At 42.9% G+C, this 19,502-nt stretch overlaps 3 protein-coding genes across 4 annotated transcripts; 2 read left to right on the forward strand and 1 right to left on the reverse strand.

Moving 5' to 3' along the window:
• Positions 1–210: 210 nt before the first annotated feature.
• Positions 211–5,793, forward strand: LOC133915069 (pumilio homolog 24). 2 transcript variants are annotated; one of them, XM_062358078.1, is made up of 17 exons: positions 211–492; positions 598–651; positions 1,108–1,169; positions 1,241–1,322; positions 1,412–1,535; positions 1,649–1,732; positions 1,910–2,024; positions 2,093–2,243; positions 2,349–2,561; positions 2,811–2,882; positions 3,056–3,106; positions 3,199–3,249; positions 3,338–3,448; positions 3,515–3,685; positions 4,298–4,372; positions 4,940–5,178; positions 5,416–5,793. In XM_062358078.1, exons 1-17 carry the CDS (start codon positions 280–282, stop codon positions 5,543–5,545), a joined length of 1,998 nt encoding a protein of 665 aa, XP_062214062.1. In that variant the 5' UTR covers positions 211–279; the 3' UTR covers positions 5,546–5,793. The 2 variants fall into 2 exon arrangements, with proteins under 2 accessions (XP_062214062.1, XP_062214063.1); XM_062358079.1 differs by having other exon boundaries at positions 3,521–3,685.
• A 113-nt stretch (positions 5,794–5,906) lies between these two features.
• Positions 5,907–7,866, reverse strand: LOC133915070 (uncharacterized). The gene is made up of 4 exons (XM_062358080.1): positions 7,313–7,866; positions 7,137–7,188; positions 6,960–7,027; positions 5,907–6,614 (listed from the first exon to the last, which is right to left on the reverse strand). The coding sequence occupies exons 1-4, from the start codon at positions 7,496–7,498 to the stop codon at positions 6,081–6,083; spliced, it is 840 nt and encodes a 279-aa protein (XP_062214064.1). The 5' UTR covers positions 7,499–7,866; the 3' UTR covers positions 5,907–6,080.
• A 3,698-nt stretch (positions 7,867–11,564) lies between these two features.
• Positions 11,565–16,829, forward strand: LOC133915071 (uncharacterized). Its single transcript, XM_062358081.1, has 7 exons — positions 11,565–12,012; positions 13,151–13,342; positions 13,451–13,723; positions 14,452–14,554; positions 15,019–15,137; positions 15,402–15,557; positions 16,154–16,829. Exons 1-7 carry the CDS (start codon positions 11,680–11,682, stop codon positions 16,751–16,753), a joined length of 1,776 nt encoding a protein of 591 aa, XP_062214065.1. The 5' UTR covers positions 11,565–11,679; the 3' UTR covers positions 16,754–16,829.
• Positions 16,830–19,502: the final 2,673 nt, after the last annotated feature.

Genomic DNA, 19,502 nt, shown 5'->3' on the forward strand with positions numbered 1-19,502 from the left:
TTTCGCTGGCACGAGCCGATCCGCACAGATCGGGTTGCCGAGGGGGCAGTCTGGGCTCGGCCCGGGCAAACCTTCTAGAGACTTCGCAGGTATATGGGCCTCGGCTGCTGTACGTGGGCTGCCACCATGGGCCGTAGCCGAAGGCCTGAGCTGACCATTGCAACACGGGCTGGGCCCACTGCCATCGAGCGGTATAAACCCTAGAGGAGCCGAGCCGATCGGGTTCGAGCAAAACCCCCTCTTCTTCCCCCGATCCTCAAAAACAGCGAGCGGCGCGCCATGGCCGGCGGCGGTGACCTCCAGAGCGCGAAGAAGCGCAAGCGCGAGAACGCGGAGGGGATCCCCAAGCGCAAACCGCCGCAGGCTAAGGGAGGGGAGAGCGGCGCGAAGCGGAAGGAGTACCACGGCGCCCGCGCGGGGCATGGCGCCGCCGGCGAGGCTGTGGCGAAGAAGCAGCCGGTTACCGCCAGGGACAGGCGCCTGGCGGCCAAGGTATTGCTGCGTGCTTGCTTGTGTTTAGAATCGTTGGAGCGTAGGATTCGATTGAGGCCGTTAACTTGTGTTTGAACTGAAATTGGATGGTGCGATTGACAACAGGAAATGGTGGAGTCCAGGAAGATGAAGAGGAAGAGGCATTACAGCCTTGAGAAGGTACTGTAGCGCTGGCTTTTGCACCGTATGTACCAATTTGGGGCTAGAGCACCTGTTTCTAGGTCAGATTATGATTATAGAAGTAACACTTTTGCTGCAAACTGCAACATAACTTACACTATAATCTATCAAGTATCGGTCGATTGGTGCAATGGTGTCCAGAGTTTACCTTAACACGTCTACTTGTATGTATTTGTTTCCTGGGATTTCATTTCTGGAGTCAGAGTCTCGTTGCACTTCTAACTTGTTGAATAAGGAAATACTGCTCTTTTGATTATAATGTGTTATATCCAAACTTGATTTTGATTGTTGGAATTGAGATGTTGCCCTGTAACCCTACTTTGATCCCCAGTATTGATGAGTGTTTGAACCTTGACCGATTTTTATGGTGACAGTAAACTTATAAGTTTGCCAACTCAATTCTCTTTTTTACTGCTTACACCTAAATACTGGCAGGAACTAACAAAACTATGGGAAAAGATGAGATGTCACAATGTGAGCAAAGAGGAGAGGTCCAAGTAAGCATTAGTATCGAAGTCTTGCATCTTATGTTTGTGTTCGTACATTGACAAAATTGGCAACCATACAGGCTAGTAAGTGAGGCTCTTCGTAAAATGGACGGGAAGTACTTGGATATTGCTGGATCCCATGTTACTGCACGTGTTCTTCAAGTAAGCTGAGCATATACATTATCTATCAACCTGCTGCATATTTTTTATGCTGGTTTTGTCCTAGTCTTGATCACTGTTTCTTTTCGCAGACATGTGTGAAGTGGTGTTCACAGTCAGAGAGGGATGCAATTTTTAATGCTCTGCAGCCACATTTGCTCACTCTTTCCCGCAAGAAATATGCCGTTTTCCTTGTAAAGAAGCTCATAAAACTCGGTAAATTTCTCTTAACATTATTATATGGGGTGTATGCAACTATGTTAGAATGTTGCATGATGGTTTGATACGACCCTTAACTTCATTGACATAGCTCTTGCTTGCTGTTGCAGCCACTAAAAAACAGTTCGCCTGGTTCATCTCTACTCTTCATGGCCATATTGCCAAACTTCTTCGTCATGTTATAGGAGCTGCAGGTATATGTTCTATTGTATCATTGTTGTGAATGGCTTCAAACTCGCCATTTTCTCTTGTCATTTGTATAGGAATTGTCAATTAATCTTTGTAAACCACTTGGATGCACAAGTTCCTATATTCTGTGTAAATAATAAAGTAAATCAAAGTCTCATATCAATTTATGTTCTTTCTTGCAGTCGTCGACTATGCATTTCAGCGGGCAACACAACCTCAGAAAAGGCAGTTGTTATTGGAACTGTACTCTACTGAGCTTCAGCTGTTCAAGGACCTGACTGTGCAAAGTTCTCGCAGGTTGATACAATATACTGTCCGGTCCTCTCTTATACTGCAAACCCCTAATGTTCAACTCCTTTTTTCAGTTTGTTAGAGACAATTTCCAAGCTTGGATTGCAGAAATCATCCGTCCTGCAGTATATGACTCTTGTGATTCAGGCAATTTTGGAGAAAGGTATTGTTGAGTACTCCATTGTACACACGGTCATATTGGAGTACTTTACAATTGCAGATAAGGTATCCATGTTCTATGATGTGTTCTGCCTATCTTTACTCTACCTGCTCTTTTCATTAAATTGTTTCTTCAGTTTATCACACTCTAATATATGCATGTTTTTGTAGACCTCAGCCTCCGATGTGATTCGTCAACTAATCCCCCTTCTCACTCAAGGATCATCAGTCATAGATGTAGATGAAGCATCAGTTGCCCCTGAACTACCAAACAAAACTAAAGATAAGAAGAAAAGGCTGTCAGAACCACTTATTGTTCGGATCATGCATTCAAGGGAAGGATTAAAAATAGGGATGAGCTGCCTCAAGCATGGCAGTGCAAAGGTGGGACTCAGTAGCCCTTTTTTTAATCAAATTATCATTTTACCTTAATTATTACTTCAGGCCAATCACCTCGTACACTTCCATCGTCTGGAGTTTTTTGTTTGATGTTGATTTGATTTGGTATATTTGGTGGTGCTCTTATCATGCAAATTGAACTATGCACTACTCAGTACTCTTTCTGCATATATATTTAATACTGTTGGATTATCTTCACAAGTAATACTAATTTGACATGGTAATGAATTTCAGGATAGGAAGAAGATTATTAAAAGTTTGAAGGGGCACGTTATGAAGCTTGCTCTGAATGATTTTGGATGCCTTGTAAGTAATGTCTATATTAACCAAAAAAAAATTGGCTCTTAAACAGGAAGATATTGTGATTTGTAACTTGCAAAGTGATTCTCCCTTTGCTGACAGGATTCAAGTCCATTTCATACTTGCAAATGATATGTATTTACCCTCAGTCCACAACTAACACATTTCTTTTTCTTCAGTTCATCACTTGCATTCTTTCCATTGTTGATGACACAAAGCTTGTTTCTAAGGTTAGCACCAGTCTTTTGCTTTCTGTGAGTCGAATGCTGTGTTACAAGCAGCCATAAATGTCAATACCAATAGTTTTCCTTTGGTCTGGTAGATTGTGATTCAAGAGCTGGCAAAGCATATAAAACAACTCATTTTTGACAAGGTAAAGGGAAAACGTAGCTTCTTATATTGTGTTTTAATAAAGGTAAAGCAAATAAGTCAATTATTAATGGATCTCCTTGCTGGAACAGAATGGGAGACGACCATTGCTGCAACTACTTCACCCTCTTTGCTCGCGTTATCTTCCTCCAGCTGATCTGGCTTGTCTGAGCTACAACGTGCCTTCTCTTATTTCAAGGGAGGCAAGTTAGCTACTCTGGTATATATAAGTATTTTCCAGAGAACCATGCTAAATATTTGCTGTTTAGGTTCAGGGTGAGGCATCAGAGAGTGCTGCTGAAATTATCTCGGAAAATAAGGTGGATACTGTGGCTGATAAAGAGCATGGCAGTTTAGAAGGAACTCAGATTGCATCTGACAGCAAGAAGGATCCATCACAAAGGCGACATGAATTGTTGATAAAAAATGAGCTTGCTGAGGTGATGCTCATATCATTTATTTAGAGTTCAAAATTTTCAATTGAGGCGACATGAATTTTTTCAGCCTTTCTTTCCCTTTCCTTTCAATCACACGGCTTTATGATCATTAGTCACACAACCCCTAATCCAAGCATGCCTATTCACTGATGCCCCTCAGCCCCTGGTTTGCAGCACACACTGTCTTGTGTGAACGATCCTTTTTTATAGAAAAGGAGGCAAATAAGTGCAAACCTAATTTTTCCGTGCAGTATTGCAAGTCTGCGATCCACTGTATTGTCTTTTATCCATTGTCTATTTGTCAGTGCCTGGTTATTTTCTATCCTAACAAATAAGATACCTTAGCTGTTTCTGAAGTTACCAGTCGTTCTGATTATATTTTACCATGGCCTACCTTACTTGTTGTAGCTATTATTTTTATACAAAAGTTTGTTGATGTTGTACTGGCAGCATACGTACAAGTTATATAACATTAAGTGCAACTATCAAATGCTTCATCATTTGGAAAATTATGTATTGGAGGTTGCATCCTTTCCTGTTACAATCTTCCTTAGAACGTGGAAGATATAATTTAGGCCTTCCTGATTATTTTAATTTACCTTTATCTTTTTGCAGGCTCTCATCCAGTCTTGCATTGAAAATGTTGGGGAGTTACTTCGAACAAATTTGGCAAAAGATGTATTATATGAGGTTATCTCCTTTGCCCATTGTTCCATGCTGATTGTGAAACCTGCTCGGTCGATTGCTTCCATGTTACTATATGCTACCCTTTTCTGCCTAATGACCCTGAGTTAATTAGTCATTAGCACTGCATAACATTCTATCCTCCATGGTATTTGTTCACCAAAGAAATTCCTAATCACAGCTATGATTTGCATGCTATACCATTTCTTAACCTAATAATGTCCATTGTTCATTCTTGATGCCTCCATTTGTGCTTCTCTGTGTTAGCATGACATTCTGATAAACTAATAGTGCAATTTTTTTCTAATGTAATTTTATGCAAGTCCAAATTTTACCTGAAATGTGGTACATTTTGTGGCCCTCATGTTAATAGATAGCTGTTGATTCTTTATCCATTGACTGATGAATCAACCGGGACTAACAATGTACATAATGCTCTATACAAACCTACCCACTGTTCTTTGTTGTCCTGGTCTGGCTCTTGAAGCAAATGGGCCTCAGGATTGTCATCATTGCATTAATTTCATGACTATTTCCGACTCAAGTTCCATTGTGCCATTTACAAATATGAAGGTCGCAGTTGGTGGAAAAGACTATATTTTGGAGGGTATCGCTGATAGGATCCACATGTTGCATGATGCAATAGCTTCTGATGCAGCGCAACCGAAGACGGAAGATATTGAGCATGCCTTTGAGAACTTCCATTCCAGCCGTGTAATCAGAAGATTAGTAATTGAGTGTCCTGCATTTGCTGTCACTCTCTGGAAAAAGGCTCTTGAAGGGAAGTGCAAGATATGGGCTGATGGACACAGGTACTTAGTTTTACACAATATGATGCCACGTGCTGGTGCTTCCAAAAGCCATGCGGGTGTGCTATGTTTGTGTAATCACGCCAAACTTTTAATCGATTTTCCATTATTGGTTGTGAACTTGCAATTTGCGTAACGCCATGCTTGTGAAGTCGAGATGCAACATCTTCTGGTTTTACCTGCATGGTGTTATTGGATCTATCTAATTGAATTATATTTTGGATGTCTTGGTTGTTGCAGTTCCAAGGTGGTTGCAGCGTTCCTGGAATCTCCAAGTTCCAAGGTGAGGGATCTTGCAAAATCTGAGCTACAGCCGCTGGTTGATACTGGCATTCTGAAAATCCCAGACCATAAAGCAGTGGAGAAATGACTTCTGAGCGTGGACCTTTTTGCATCAATTGCGGTACAAGCACAGGGGACAAGACATCCATTGTTGTGTAATGGATAGTTTTTTGTCATTTCATCACGTTATGCCGAGCAATTGTTGTCACTTGTTAAGAGTGGAATGTACCAATGAGTTTAACTTTCAATGGTCTTGTGTACCCTGTCGGATAAACCGGATCAATTTTGCTGTGAACTTATCGTACTCAAGATGCAAATGTTCCTTTTTTGAGTTTATTTTTTTAATTAGCATGAGTTCGATTTATTTGAATTATGAGCTGCAGGACTCATTTCACCACAAGTATCGTGTCAACAAGTCTGCACATGACAAGTGTGCACGGATTCCGTGATTGTCCTTAGATCCTCTTCATTGCAATGCTTTTCGAATCTCTTAAGTACAGCTGATCTAAAAACCAGTTTTATCAACTGGACGAAGAGGAAGGAATTTGAATGTAAATCTGAACACTTCTTTTTCGAGAGGGAGAAGAAGGAACCTAAAAATTTGCACTTCGCTAATGCTAAGTTCACCAGGAACGCGCGGTCCGCTCTGCTGGCGCCGTCCTGATCTGGTACACAGGCGACTCACCTCCGCTTCTGCACCACCTCTGGTTCTGGTTCTGGTCCATGCGGCCAAGATGCTCCTCGAACCGGCGGAACTCCGCATGGCCGAACTGTGGCGGCAGCGGCGGGCGGGCGTGAGGGTACTCGGGGAACCGGCACCGGTCGGACGGGTCGAAGAGCGGAAACGACTGGCGCCGCCGCGCGCAGGCCGCGGCGTTGTTGGCCCGGAGGCAGCTGTCGATGACCCTGCACTCGTCCCGCAGCCGGTTCTGCACGTCCCGCAGCGCCTGCACCGGCGCGGCGGGAGGCCTCCTGCCGCGCGGCTCTGCACGTCCCGCAGCGCCGCACGCCGACGCAGCCGTCCTCCTGTCGGTAGTGGTGGGCGACGCCGCCGCCGCCGTGACGTGGTGGCGATCGTGGCACGCGACGCAGAGGCTGGCGCGCCGCTCCACGTCGAAGGCTCGCCGGCGCACCTTGTCCGTCAGGCACGCGTGCGCCTGCATGCAGCCGTGATCACTGCGCGTCAAATTAATCACGCCATGCTGGTGCATTGCGGATTAGTCAATGCCGTGCGAGACGTCGAGTTTGAAGCGCCTGCATGCGTAGGCCAATCCGTCGCGTCGGATCGCCACTATCCTAACGGCACGGGCACTAGGAAGGATACAGCTGACGCAAACCTATCACTCTGCATGAGCTGTATCCTGTATGGATATCGATCCGAATCCAACACATCACTTGAAGACCAATCTCCCATGAGAATCGGATCGATCCACTGATGAACCGAGGTATTCAGAAATCAGTAAGTATTCGGGGATGAGTAGGGAGCAGCGATGTACTCCTACCTCAGAGACGATCTTGAAGGCGACCTCTGCCTTGGGGTGCCTGTTCTTGTCCGGGTGCAGCTGCAGCGCTGCATGCGTCCAAAATCACAGAACGAAATGAATCATTAGTTAGTCATCCATTATACGTATTGCGTGACAAATCAACCTCCACTTGATGCTACGATGCCTCTGCCTTACCGAGCTGTCGGTACCGCCGCCTGACGGCGTCCTCCGACGCGGCCTCGCCGATCTGCATGCCATGCGCGAGTGGAATTCAACAGGATACATGTACGAGAATAGCGCATTGGGGTTGGGGGTGGGTGTGTGACCGGAGGAGGAGGAGGAGGAGGGAGCGGGCGGGCGGGCGCACTCACGGCGAGGACGAGGTACCAGTCGACGAAGTGCGGGGAGCGGCGGCGGCGGTGCGTGCAGGACGCGAAGGCCGCCGATGCCGCGCACACCTCCCGCGCCGCCTGCGCCTTGGCGGCGGCGTCCGCGTCTCGCTCTCGCCCCGCGCCCGCCATTGCTCGATCGCCCGGCCGCCGCCGCTCGATCGCCATGCAAGCAGTGGCAGTGACAGATTCAGCCTCGACTCCTAGTGAGAACGAGATGGAGCTGTGGTGGCACGGCGCGCTGCGCTAGCAGTAATAGTGGCCGCGCGCATGCACATGCGCGCGTCACGTACGCGCTCCGTGCGTGGTCGTGGCCATGACCCAGCAAGGATCGGAGGTGTGCGTATGTATGATCGTGTGCATTCCAGTTGGGTGAGAATCGATCGAAGGCCGGAGAAGAAGACACAAAAAAGTTTCGTGATTGGGTTGGGGGATCGATGGATGAGCGAGCAAAATACGAGCGGGGATTGCGGGGGTGACGGTTTCGAAACGGAGGAAAAGGCGAGCAATGCCCGCTCCCTCGCATCGAGATCGAGAAAGCAGCAGGCTAGGCTGGGACGAGGGAGGGGCCCCACATGCCAGTGTCACTCTTCGGGAACTGGCCACCGTTCCGTGCAAAATTGCTTTGTTTTTAGGCTGGGCATGGCGAACAATGTTCTCGTGTCGTCCTTCTAATAAGGTTCCGCACATGTGTTAATCTTGATCGGCTGTGATAATCTAGTCTTATTTGAATGGTTAATGGAGACGATTATATGTCCTACCATTAAGGATCAGTTTCTTGTGTGTCTTATCCGTATAGGATTTTCTTTCAATGATAGATGATATATATTTATACATATATAATGATTTTATTATTTTTTAAGCTCCATATTGAGATTAAATCTCTAATAATGATACTAGTATATGCTCGACAGTAGGTGCGTGATTGACGTTTTGAGTATGTATGTGAAATATGTGTGTTTGTTACTCAAGAACATCAAAGTTATCCATATTCAGACCCCTTTAGTGTAATAGCCCTACATCCTATGTATTCTTCTCCATCCTTCTTTTTTATAAAAGATATACCTTTTTATATTCCAGGGAAAGAAATCTTATAAGTGGATCTAACAAAAAGACCCATGTCTACACAAAGAAAATATATAAACAATCATTACAAGTAAAAATACGATGCGCCTGCTCTGGGTCCCTGCGGCGCCCATCTCGTCCATCAGTCGTACCTCCGTTTATCGCGTTCGAAGCGTCCGGCCTACCCTGTCCTGTCGCAGACTTCTCATGCGCGCCTATTGCGCCCCCTGTCACGTCTGCGAGCCTGTCCCGCAACAATTAATATTTGTGGGACGGGATAAGATAACTCTGCGCCGATCATGCCGTCTCCGCCAGAGTGGACTACCTAGGGAAGGAAAATCGCATAAGTAGCAGCAATAAATAAGGTTTGACTGGTCTAGACGAGTACCTGTCCCGCGAATAGTAAAGATTGATCACGGGGAATCATGCGAAGACCCTAGTTATGATCGTGGTGGCGTCGACTGGTCGCGCGGGGGTCATAGGTCAAAGAACAAAAGTAGATATTATCCAAAATTGACTGTTACGGACCATCCTGACAGGAGGCCTTTATATTCTTTACATTGACACTCCATATTTTGATTTTTGATAAACGTTTTGTGAGTTAGGACGTGCGTCTATTAATTATTCTGGTGTTTCAAGAAAATTGATCTACCGTGATGCATGAAGGTCAATTTAATTAATACGGAGTTGGTACATGCACAGATCATCAGATAGCAACCATGCATGCTCCGTGTTCAGTTTTCCAACTAACCGCGTGTTTCTGCTGGAATTATACATGCAATGAAAAACAAACATACACGTATTGCTTGATTTCAGGTTTCAGTTGTTCACATTATCGTCTAGTGTATATCAAAGAGATCGAAATTAAGAATGTAATTTTAGATTCTTATCTTGAGTATGTTCCAAACTTTGCCATTCCCATGCATGCATTGTTTCCATTATTCTACGCGTGATAAGAATCTAAATGTCATACTGTCATAACTAAAAAATAGCTTAAGCATTGTACTAGCAGCTCCTTGAGCCATGAGATCCTGACAGCAATGTCTCAGAAGTCTTACTAGTTGACAAAAAGAGAGAGGAAATTCAGTCAAAGAAAATGCTATGAGACTTCCAACTACAGGTTACTTCATAGCCTCAACTATCAATGCAGATTTGTCCGATACTAGCTTGTTTTGGAACGCTAGCTCCAGACCTAAAATTTCTAAGGACAAATAGAGTTAATACAAAAATTCAGCTGTACGATATTCCCAAGCTCTACGACGTTGTGCGCGACAAATGCTGTTCGTTTTCATGTTACTGCAACGCCAAGCAACAGAGAACCCGACACAAGTTCAGAACTTCTTCTACAAAAGAAAAGAAAAGAAAAGAAGTGAACGGCATAATAATATACATAGAACATTTGGAAGGAGCGTAATCAGAGAGTAGAGCTTTTTTTTGTTGCTGCCTAGCGCCCTCGTTTTATTTTCCTCCAGGCACGAGTCTTTCAAGGTGGTCGGTTTTTCGGTTCCAAAACTTTTTCTCCTACATTAATGAAACTTTTTCTTCTAAATAACACTAGTCTTTTTCTGCTGGTTCCCGTGAACGGAAGTACAGAACAATCAGAACCAAATCTGGGTTTGGATAGTCTGTGAAGCTGGCTGTATTTCTGTTTATTAGAGGTTAAATTTTAGTTTTGTTTTTTATGTGTCTCGTAAAAATAGATTTTTTTAATGATAGGTGATATACTTATCGATAACAATATATATACATGATGATTTCGTTAATTCTTGAGTTTTATATCTCATGTCTTTAGTAAATATTGTATGAGTAGGTATATGATAGCGTAAGTGTGTGCTTACATGTATGGATGTTTGTTGTTTTAAAAAACTAAGAGCAGAGCAGGCACAACGGATGAGGCCTACTGCATGTGGGCCCACGTCGTCAGAGTCACGTTGGTTTTACAGGCGGGTCCCTACAGGCCGGCATCTTTCCACGTGGGTGCATGCGTCTCTACCCCCATACATGACAAACGGGTCCGATTCTACCCGCCAGCAGGCCTTTTGGTCCCACAGGTCTCGGGCCCACAAGTCGGGGGAGTAGACATCAATCATTGTGCAGCCTTGTTGCTCTCTGATTCATGGCGAGTGGACCAACTGCACCCCATGGGGCCATGTGACTCCACGCTGTCCTCCCGGGCCCACCCGTCCCACCATTCCATAAGCATCCGGAGTAGTCTTCCGTGGTTGTGGGTTTCAGCTACAGATTTGTACGAGGTCGTTTTCGCAAAAACGGGAGTCTATTTGTACAAAAAATATTCAAGAACTTGCATTTGTATATATTTTTTTTCTTCAAGAACGTGCATTTGTACAATTGTTTAGATCATACAATATTCATATTCAATTCGCTATTTAAATGCCAGAGCTAGATGATTACAACCAGACCCAATTGAGCTGTCCATTTCAAGTCTTGTCACATTTCATAAGCTCGTAAACAAGCACGCTATAACTTCTGAATCAAGCTAGAATCAACATATTCACTCCTTTTCTACGTCTGCAACCGACAATTTTTTTACGCAAGATATTTCTAATGGAAATGATTTGTACAACCGCGTTACAACCCGGTAATTCATGCTCTTTGGTTAATAAGTGAACCATCACCTAAGTGATTTAGAGGCTAATTGACAGTGCTCTAGTTTTAGATTTTTTCTACAGATCTATAAATCACCCTAGTGATTTAGGGGTTGATCGATAGCACTTCAACTTCAGATTTGTTTCATAGATCTATAAATTTATAATAAAGTAGATCTATTAGTAGACTGATAGCAAAAGCATGTAATATCTTCTTAACTAGATAGACTAGTTGGTTTTCATGGGAAAAATACATATTTAGAGCAAGATTTTTACCGTTTCACATAATTACACATAGAAGTGGAGAGATCAGTGGATTTGACTACTACATAAAATTAGAGTCATCTCGTTTAGCAGAACTTTATCTAGATATATCGTGCATCTTAGATTTGAAGTCTCGTCAAACACTACTTTAAGATATCAGATCTCATAGTTATAATACGGTTATACAAATGAGTTGTATGTATAGCAGCAATTTTTTTTCCAAAAAGTTTTCGACAAAATAAGCTTTCCTCGCTTGAAAGTTTCAGACTTTACAAATCGCCCCCTTCACAAAAGCACAAACTCAAATCTTCTCCTCACCCTCCTCTCATTCGTCGCCACTTCAACACCTCGCGATCGCCCAAATCCCACCTCCCCGCCCGCCCGCTCGCCGCGAATCCCGAGGGGTGGTCACCGATGCCGGCCGCCGTCGCGGCTGCGGCTGCTGCCGCCGCGTCGGGCGGCGCCCTCCTCCTCTACCTGCTCCTCACTTGCCGCCCGCAGCCGGCGCCGGACGGCGAGAGGGGGGAGGAGGAGGAGGCGTCGCCGCTGCTGTCGGGGCCGGGGGTGGCGCAGGGGAGTGAGGCGGGGGACGAGCGCGAGGACCCGTGGCCGGATAGGGCGCCGGTGAATTGTTGCGAGGCGGCTGCGGTGGCCGCGCGCACGGCTTGGCGCACGTGGGAGTTCACCGTCGGGCGGTGGGGCCTGCACGGCATCACGTTCGGGATCAAGCGCCATATGAAGCGTCAGGTAAGCGAGATTTTTCCATTTCCTCTTGTTTACTTAGTCTCTGAAACGCCAGGCGTGCTTGTTCGAGTTTCCTCAGCTTGGTGCTTTGCTTTCGTAGTGGATCAAAACGATGATTTGATCAGTAGCTTTGAAAACTGAGTGATCATAAAGCTCAAAAGGTTCCTGTAATTAACTGGCGCATTTGGTGAAACTAGTATGATTGACTCCAGTGATTAAGCTAGTTGCATTTGGTGAAAACGAGTATGATTGGCTCCAGTGATTAAGCTAGTTGCTTTCTGTTGAGTGTTTCCATTTTCCTAGTTGCTGAAGAATTTTGCGTAAAGGCAGAGTTTCTGACCATTTTACGGTTTGGTTTGCATTGACTTGAAAGAAATGTTTTGATTTTTCTTTACTTTTGGGTAGTACTAGTAATTATTTGGATTGTTGGTCAGTTGCTTGCATTGCCTTCACTTCACTTCGTACGGCCACTGCACTAGGATCCTAGCACTTGCAGTGTCCCGATCATAATGACGTGCTCAGTACTTGAGCTCGAGTATGTTTTTAAATTTTATGGATCTAAATATATGATTCGCTGGCTTTCTCAGTAGCATTGGTTTATACTGGTCATGGAATCATTATATTGAAGGCGTTTTACTGAATGGTGGTACAAGTACGTATTTGGGGAGAAATAGAAGTTGCAGATATTGGTGATGCACGTTCCCAACTGGTGTTTCTTTCTTCGATCATTTTCGTGATGGATCCATGCACATTTTCGTGATCGATCTGGTTATTTTAATTATATTTGTGCGAATATTCTTGAAGAAGGTGATTATTCCACATTGAGATGGATATATGCAGTTTTATGTTTGTGTGCCATGCAAAGCTGTTTCTTGTGAATAAAATGTTGTTTCCAGGAGTAAAAAGATGCTAAATCAGTTCCAGTTACATCTCATAGTAAGCTCCAGGCTGCATAATGTTTGCATTTTTCTTTTTTTTATTGCATTAAAAATGTGTGCATACTAGAATGCTCTCTGAAAGTAGATCAGCTGTGAGAAATATTATTAATTTACTCTTCATTGTTCTCTTGAACACATTTTACAAATAGGCAATGGAGTAAAACATGTTGTAATTATTATTTGTGTTGCCTGTGCCACTTCAGGGTAATTTGCAGCATGACTATAGAGGAAATGATTGCCGTCAACTTAAAGGTCATGAGGCGCATACTGAAGTATCAACTCTCCTTGAGTACTTGAAGCTTTGCATGTTCTTCTCAAAGAAAACTTTTTCTGCATTTCTGAAGTTTGGTGGGTACAGTCAAGAAGACATTCTCATTCACAAGGCTAGGGCAAGGGTGAGTATCACTATATTATAGTTATCTTGTGCTTAAGGTACTCGGTTTATTGTTTCATACCATATATTTGAATAAAATTTCTTATTCTTGACTCTTTGCTTAATGCAGCTTATGCAGCCTTCTTTCGCTCTGGTGTGTGACAAGAGAACCAAGTACTTTCTGCTTTTCATACGGGGTGCTATAAGTACAAAGGAGCGCCTGACTGCAGCAGCTGCTGCTGAAGTTCCTTTTCACCATATAATTTTAAGTGAAGGACATATCAGCAATGTAGTTTTAGGATATGCACATTGCGGGATGCTTGCGGCTGCTCGTTGGATTGCAAAGCTTGCCATTCCCCATCTTCATAGCAAAGTACAAGAATTCCCTGATTACCAAATAAAGGTAATTCTCACCAATTCTGTGTGTGGATGAAACAATCAGATGTGGATCAAGTTGCAGTCTATTGTACGTGAATGCACAACCCCTTCTGCTTTTGTCAACTCTACTTGTAGATGAGAGTGTTGATTTGCAAATAACAGCCATTGATAGTTGATGTGCTGTAGGCGAAACTGTGGGACTCCTCCCTTAGGTTTAATTATATCATCTACATAACTCCTCCCCACAAGACTACCAATAAGCCTTGATCTTTAAGTAAGCTGCTTTAGATTCATGACTTTGCAGTATGCATAGTTAAATTATTGAAGTCAGGGTCATGTGCTTCTCAAGAAGTAGCAGTAGCACTGCTTTATACTGATACATTTCATATTGTCTAGGTCCTGAATGAACAGATGGAAATTTCGCTCTTTCATTGGTTAATTTGTCTGGAATTTTCAAATTGAAGGATGACCTACTTTAGTTTCTTCCTATGTTGGTATGCTTTTGGTAATGCTTTGTATACATACCTGAAATGTGGTTGGGGTATGTGCCTCCTAAGCTTACCAGTTCATCTGGTGCTTTGCTTCTAACTGCTCTATAAGGCTAGCTGTAGTTCTGTGCAAAAATAATAAGGTTTGATCGAAATATCATTGCTATAGTTTACAATCGAGTATTAGTTCTCTCTATTTCTTGCCAAACCATGTTTACATGTGTGAAATGATCTAATCCAACACTGGTGTTACCCTTTGCACTAGGTCATCGGGCATTCAATGGGAGCTGGTATTGGAACAATTCTGACATATATTCTTCGTGAGCGTCATGAGTTCTCGTCGTGCACATGTCTGGCGTTTGCTCCTCGTAAGTGAATTGTACACACCGTTTGTCTTCTTTATTGTTGAACATGTGATGTGGGAGGTTTTGGTTTTCATTTTATTGATAGTTGCCCAGAGCCCCTGAACTGCCATTTCGTGATCTTGTTAGGCTTTGAGATATCCCTTTGTTTTTTTTTTGTGTTTCGAGCCAGAGTTGGTCATTTTCAGTCTTTTTCATTAGTCTTTCTCTGTTTGAATGGCGTCAAAGTTAGTCACTACACAAGATTCTCATCCATGCTAACTGTTTACCAGAAATTTATTTCCTGAATTTGCATCAGTTAACCATGAGCAGACATAATAAAGCCTTCTGAATGTCACAGGTGAATGCAAAGTTAAGCAAACCGCATCTGATTTGTGAGATTTATGCTATCTGAACTGAGAGTGACAGAAGTATATTGTATTCTTCGGAAATAATTTTCTGAATTCTAAAGTATCTTTTGTGTTATTTAGCTGCCTGTATGACATGGGAGCTGGCGGAGTCAGGCAAAGATTTTGTCACTTCTCTTGTCAATAGAAATGATGTGGTGCCAGCATTTTCGAAAGTTTCGACTGAGAGCCTGCGATCTGAGGTACCCTAACGGCCACTGTTCTATGCAGCAGCTTGCTGCTAAATAATATTTAATTGGACTTTGGCTAACATTGACTTCTGTTCACGAGAAAAAAGGATTAAAATGCTAACAAGTAACTCCTTACTGTCCTTTGATACTTGTACAAGTATTTAGTAGGAACCTTCTCTCTTTTTTTTCTAGAAAGCTGCAAAGCTCACTTTCTCATCTTTCTGATGTCACAATAAGTTTTAGCTTTACAATGGAAGTTTTATTTTTCTATTGTAGGTAATGGTTTCGGCAAAGCTGGATGATGTGCAGGATCACTTTCACCATGGTTTATTTGCCACTATAAGTCAGCGTGTTGCCTTCATCAAGTCCAATATGCTGCCTATCTCCCATTCAACAGGGAAGAATGCAGATCATGGCTCTAGTATCTCTGAGGTAAAATCCCTCGACTTTTCCCGTTTCTACACATGAAATTATTATGGTTGCTCTCGTTACTGGAACCAACAAGTCAATCAATCATAACTCTATTTTTTTTTCTTTTAAAATAAATTCTTAAACCACATCTGGGGTCAATCATCCAGGGGTTGTAATGTACTATTAGCAATTGAGATTCACTGATTCTTTCTGGTGGCCAATCCCAATCAGTACTAATACCACTAGTCACTAGCAACTGTGAGCCAGCAACGCTTTTGTCTAATATTTAGTAGTTCGTACATATTGGTTCCAATGATTATCCTTTCATTGAGAATGCAAGCATTAAAAAAATTATGTGGAATATAAGAGCTTGCTACCTATTAACATCGTGCATTTCTGCTTATGTTTGGGTTTCCTTGGAAGCCCCTTCTTTCACCAAGACAACCGATCTAGTGCGAATGTTAACTTTATCTATACCTACCAATTTTTTCTGATTTAAGTCAGTGCTAGTGTTATGTTATAGTTCGAGCACGCTGTAAGACAAGACGATTCAGGTTCTCTCTCTTGAAACTAGAAGAACTATGATTTTTTGACAACCTGTTCCTTCTGCCATGCAGCCCTTGCTCAAACATGCAACAGATATCACGCAGCCTGTAGCAAATGGACACAGCATCGATTGCAGCCAGCAACAATTGTGTTTCGTGGCAAATCCAGAACAGGGGTTTACAGCTGGGACAGTTGCTAGTTCTGAAGAAAGGGTCATGCTAGTTAACAACGATAATGTTATCAGTGTAAAGTCTGTAGCTAGTTCAGGCTTTACATCACAAGAAGATGCAGATACCGATGAATCATTGGGCACTCAGCAATCATCCTTGCCAACAAATGAAGGAAAAGAAGTTCTGAATCAGAACGGTGCCGGAAAGGATAAACAGAAAGAACCGCTTTCTTCCAGCGGTTCGCGACAATTCTTCCCTCCTGGGAGAATCATCCACATGGTTGCACTGCCCCCGCCGGACTCAAATCCTGGTGAGGGCACCAGCAGCAATGAGATCATTGGTATTTACGAAACACCGAGAGATTTGTATGGCAAAATAAGGCTTGCGCCAAATATGGTTAAAGAACATTACATGCCTAGTTATATAAGTACAATGGAATCGTTATTGGAACAGCTTCAGAAGGATGATAATAGTGTATGTACAACATCAAATGACCTGTGAATTTCCTCAAAAAATGACCTGTGAATTATTGTAGAACTCAGTTGTGATTAATCCAATTCTTTTTCATGATTCAAAATTTTCTTCTCAGTGTCTGCCATACTTCTCTCGAATCGAACGAACCATTGAACCTACTATAACAAGCCTTTTTACTAAATTTTGGTACGTCCTAGGTCTGTATAATTTTGGTCCCGCTTGGTACGTTTTCAAGGACGGTAAAACAACCTTAAATAAAAAAAAACTTTTTGGCATCTTTTTTATGCAGTCAATATAGACGATGAGGTATTGATGATTAATAAATAAGGATAGCTAGAACTAATGATATATCCAAAGGAAATGATACCACCGTACATGTGTCATTCATCCGGTAGGTTTAATAATTAATATGAGGGAAATAAGACATGTTTGGATATAACAGTTAGTTCATAATATTTCACACGAAAATTATCTCTAAGTTAATAATTGAGTAGGGCACACCTCTCCGACCCAACTATATAAGAAGAGAAAAAAGGTACGCCAAAGAGAAGGCTAAATAGAAGCAGAAATAACATATTAAAATGCACAACAGATTCAAGTTACAGCCAGATTTGTTAAACAAGAACTTATAAATCTAGAACACGAGAGAACTCATCGAGATTTATAGGAGTAGATCTAGACACATAATTCATTATAATTATTTTCTTTTAAGATTAACAAAGACAACATATAATATAGAGCTATTATATTAAAGAAGACCCAAACATATATAAAATCTCATGTCATTCACTTTTATGTATCTCTATTTTAAATAAATATTTGTATAATCCACTTTACAGGTACTAATTCGCCAACAAAGTAAATTTACTGGGTCAAAGTCGAAAGCAGTTGACCGCGTGACATGGACATCGTCCGTACGAGTCGGCTCGTTCTCCTCATGCATGCATGCAGCTGCGAATCGTCTCGGCCTCACGCTACGAGAGGACACCTCGAATGCTTCGTGAAACAAGGAACTCCCTTTCCCGTTTGCCAACGAACAGATCAACATGGCTGCTCCTTCTCTTCGCGGCCTCGTCGTGCTCCTCGCCGTCTCGATCTCCCTCTGGGGCGCCGTCGCCACGGTCAACGTCAAGGAGAGGTGCCAGTTCACGGCGCACCCGAAATTGTGCGAGAAGGCAATGTCGACGTTGGTGAATCCGGAGAGCAAAACGGAGGCCGCCCGGGGAGCCGCTCCGGCGCCGGCGCCGGAGTCTCCATGAGATCAACTCGTACATTATTTGCGATATAGGGCGACTCAAGCGAGCCAGTATCGCAGTCCGCATTCCTGTTGCTACAGATATTTAACTTTTTTGTCATTTTTATGGGGTGAGTGACAATAAATTTATCACCATGACCTATATTTAGTCACTCAGTGGCTTCACATGTTCAGTGAAAGATCAAATTGGTACAAGATAAGAGTGATAAATAGTTAATGTAGACGGATTTGAGGGCCGGTTGGTGCTTCCGTATCAATGCTGCCAATGCTACAGCGATGCGGGCAGGGCAAGCACTCTATATTTGGGGTATTTTTCAGTATGAATCACTGTTTATAGAGGACGATTATAGTTCTAAAAAGAAATAGAAAATAATCGAATGTAGCAAATATGGTAGCTGCTGGAGATAAAAAAAAATATAGAGTATTGTAATGTTGTTAGAGAATGCTGTAATAGTATTATAAGAATAAAATTTTAAAATATGTACTAAAGATGACCTAACTTTGTGTTTTGTGCAAAAAAAACTCACATCAAGTTTGTATTAGAAACTTTGTATGGAATATTTGTCGGTGTGCTAGTATACAAAGTATATAGGAGACAAGCGAATGTAGTAACCGGAAACATGTAAATTTTATTCATTCATGTCGAAATCATAAAGTACAGTTTCTTCCACGATACATTTTTACTCCACAATGCACACACACTATCTGACAATCTCATATTTTGACGATTGTTTCGTCTTGATTCCCAGAGCTTCGTGAAACTCTTCGGTTAATTACGCCCGTATTTGGGCTACCTCTGATTAAGATGCGCTAGCGGTTGTCATATCGAGATCATGTTCAATCTGCAAGGTTGTAGTCACACGCAACAAAAGATCAAACAAGCGTTAGAAATAAAAGCAGCGAAGAACGAGATAACAGTCTAGCATAAGCTTTTAGACTATTTATGTATCTCGGATCATCATCAGCCACGTATGATCTCAGAATTGTGTATATATGTGTGAATAGGTGGATTAGGAGCGCGGCACACAACACGTAGTTTCTACCAAAAGCGACAATGTGACCACAACTAGAAGCTCCGATATTGTACTTGACTCACTAACTTCCTCTTCAGGACCTCAGACATATCCTTATTGACGATCTCTGAATGGAACAGGCAACGAGCCATACAAGCAAAAGCCACAAAGACAAGAGTGATCAGTTATGAGTTATGAAGGCTCCTGTCACAATAGCACATGTATTTTCTACGGCCAGTATTATCCAACAGCCACTTAGGCATGAAGCCACAAAGGCGAGAGGGCGATCACCGTGAGCCACAAAGGCATCAAATTCTCTACAATTAGCACCATGTCACCAGCTACCATCATGCAAGACATCAGTATCACCAACAGAGAGGAGAAGCATACACCTCAAGCCCAGTCCCAGGATGACAAGAGAGTCAGGAGCCGCATAGGCCACTAACCAAAGTTCAGTGGCAGAGAGCTCACGGCAACAGGAACCATGCCGGCCACCATCAGATTCAAA

This window comes from Phragmites australis, chromosome 4, assembly GCF_958298935.1.
Source record: "Phragmites australis chromosome 4, lpPhrAust1.1, whole genome shotgun sequence".
Taxonomy (NCBI): domain Eukaryota; kingdom Viridiplantae; phylum Streptophyta; class Magnoliopsida; order Poales; family Poaceae; genus Phragmites; species Phragmites australis.

What these genes read in the sequence shown, in the direction of transcription:
- LOC133915069 (XM_062358078.1), top strand. Translation starts at nt 280, where the DNA reads ATGGCCGGCGGCGGTGACCTCCAGAGCGCGAAGAAGCGCAAGCGCGAG. An exon ending in AGCAAAGAGGAGAGGTCCAA is followed by an intron (nt 1,170 to 1,240) that starts GTAAGCATTAGT and finishes GCAACCATACAG; the next exon opens with GCTAGTAAGTGAGGCTCTTC. An exon ending in TAAAAAATGAGCTTGCTGAG is followed by an intron (nt 3,686 to 4,297) that starts GTGATGCTCATA and finishes ATCTTTTTGCAG; the next exon opens with GCTCTCATCCAGTCTTGCAT.
- LOC133915070 (XM_062358080.1), bottom strand. Translation starts at nt 7,498, where the DNA reads ATGGCGATCGAGCGGCGGCGGCCGGGCGATCGAGCAATGGCGGGCGCG. An exon ending in ACTGGTACCTCGTCCTCGCC is followed by an intron (nt 7,189 to 7,312) that starts GTGAGTGCGCCC and finishes CATGGCATGCAG; the next exon opens with ATCGGCGAGGCCGCGTCGGA. An exon ending in GCGGCGGTACCGACAGCTCG is followed by an intron (nt 7,028 to 7,136) that starts GTAAGGCAGAGG and finishes GGACGCATGCAG; the next exon opens with CGCTGCAGCTGCACCCGGAC.
- LOC133915071 (XM_062358081.1), top strand. Translation starts at nt 11,680, where the DNA reads ATGCCGGCCGCCGTCGCGGCTGCGGCTGCTGCCGCCGCGTCGGGCGGC. An exon ending in TCCCTGATTACCAAATAAAG is followed by an intron (nt 13,724 to 14,451) that starts GTAATTCTCACC and finishes CCTTTGCACTAG; the next exon opens with GTCATCGGGCATTCAATGGG. An exon ending in CTGAGAGCCTGCGATCTGAG is followed by an intron (nt 15,138 to 15,401) that starts GTACCCTAACGG and finishes TTTCTATTGTAG; the next exon opens with GTAATGGTTTCGGCAAAGCT.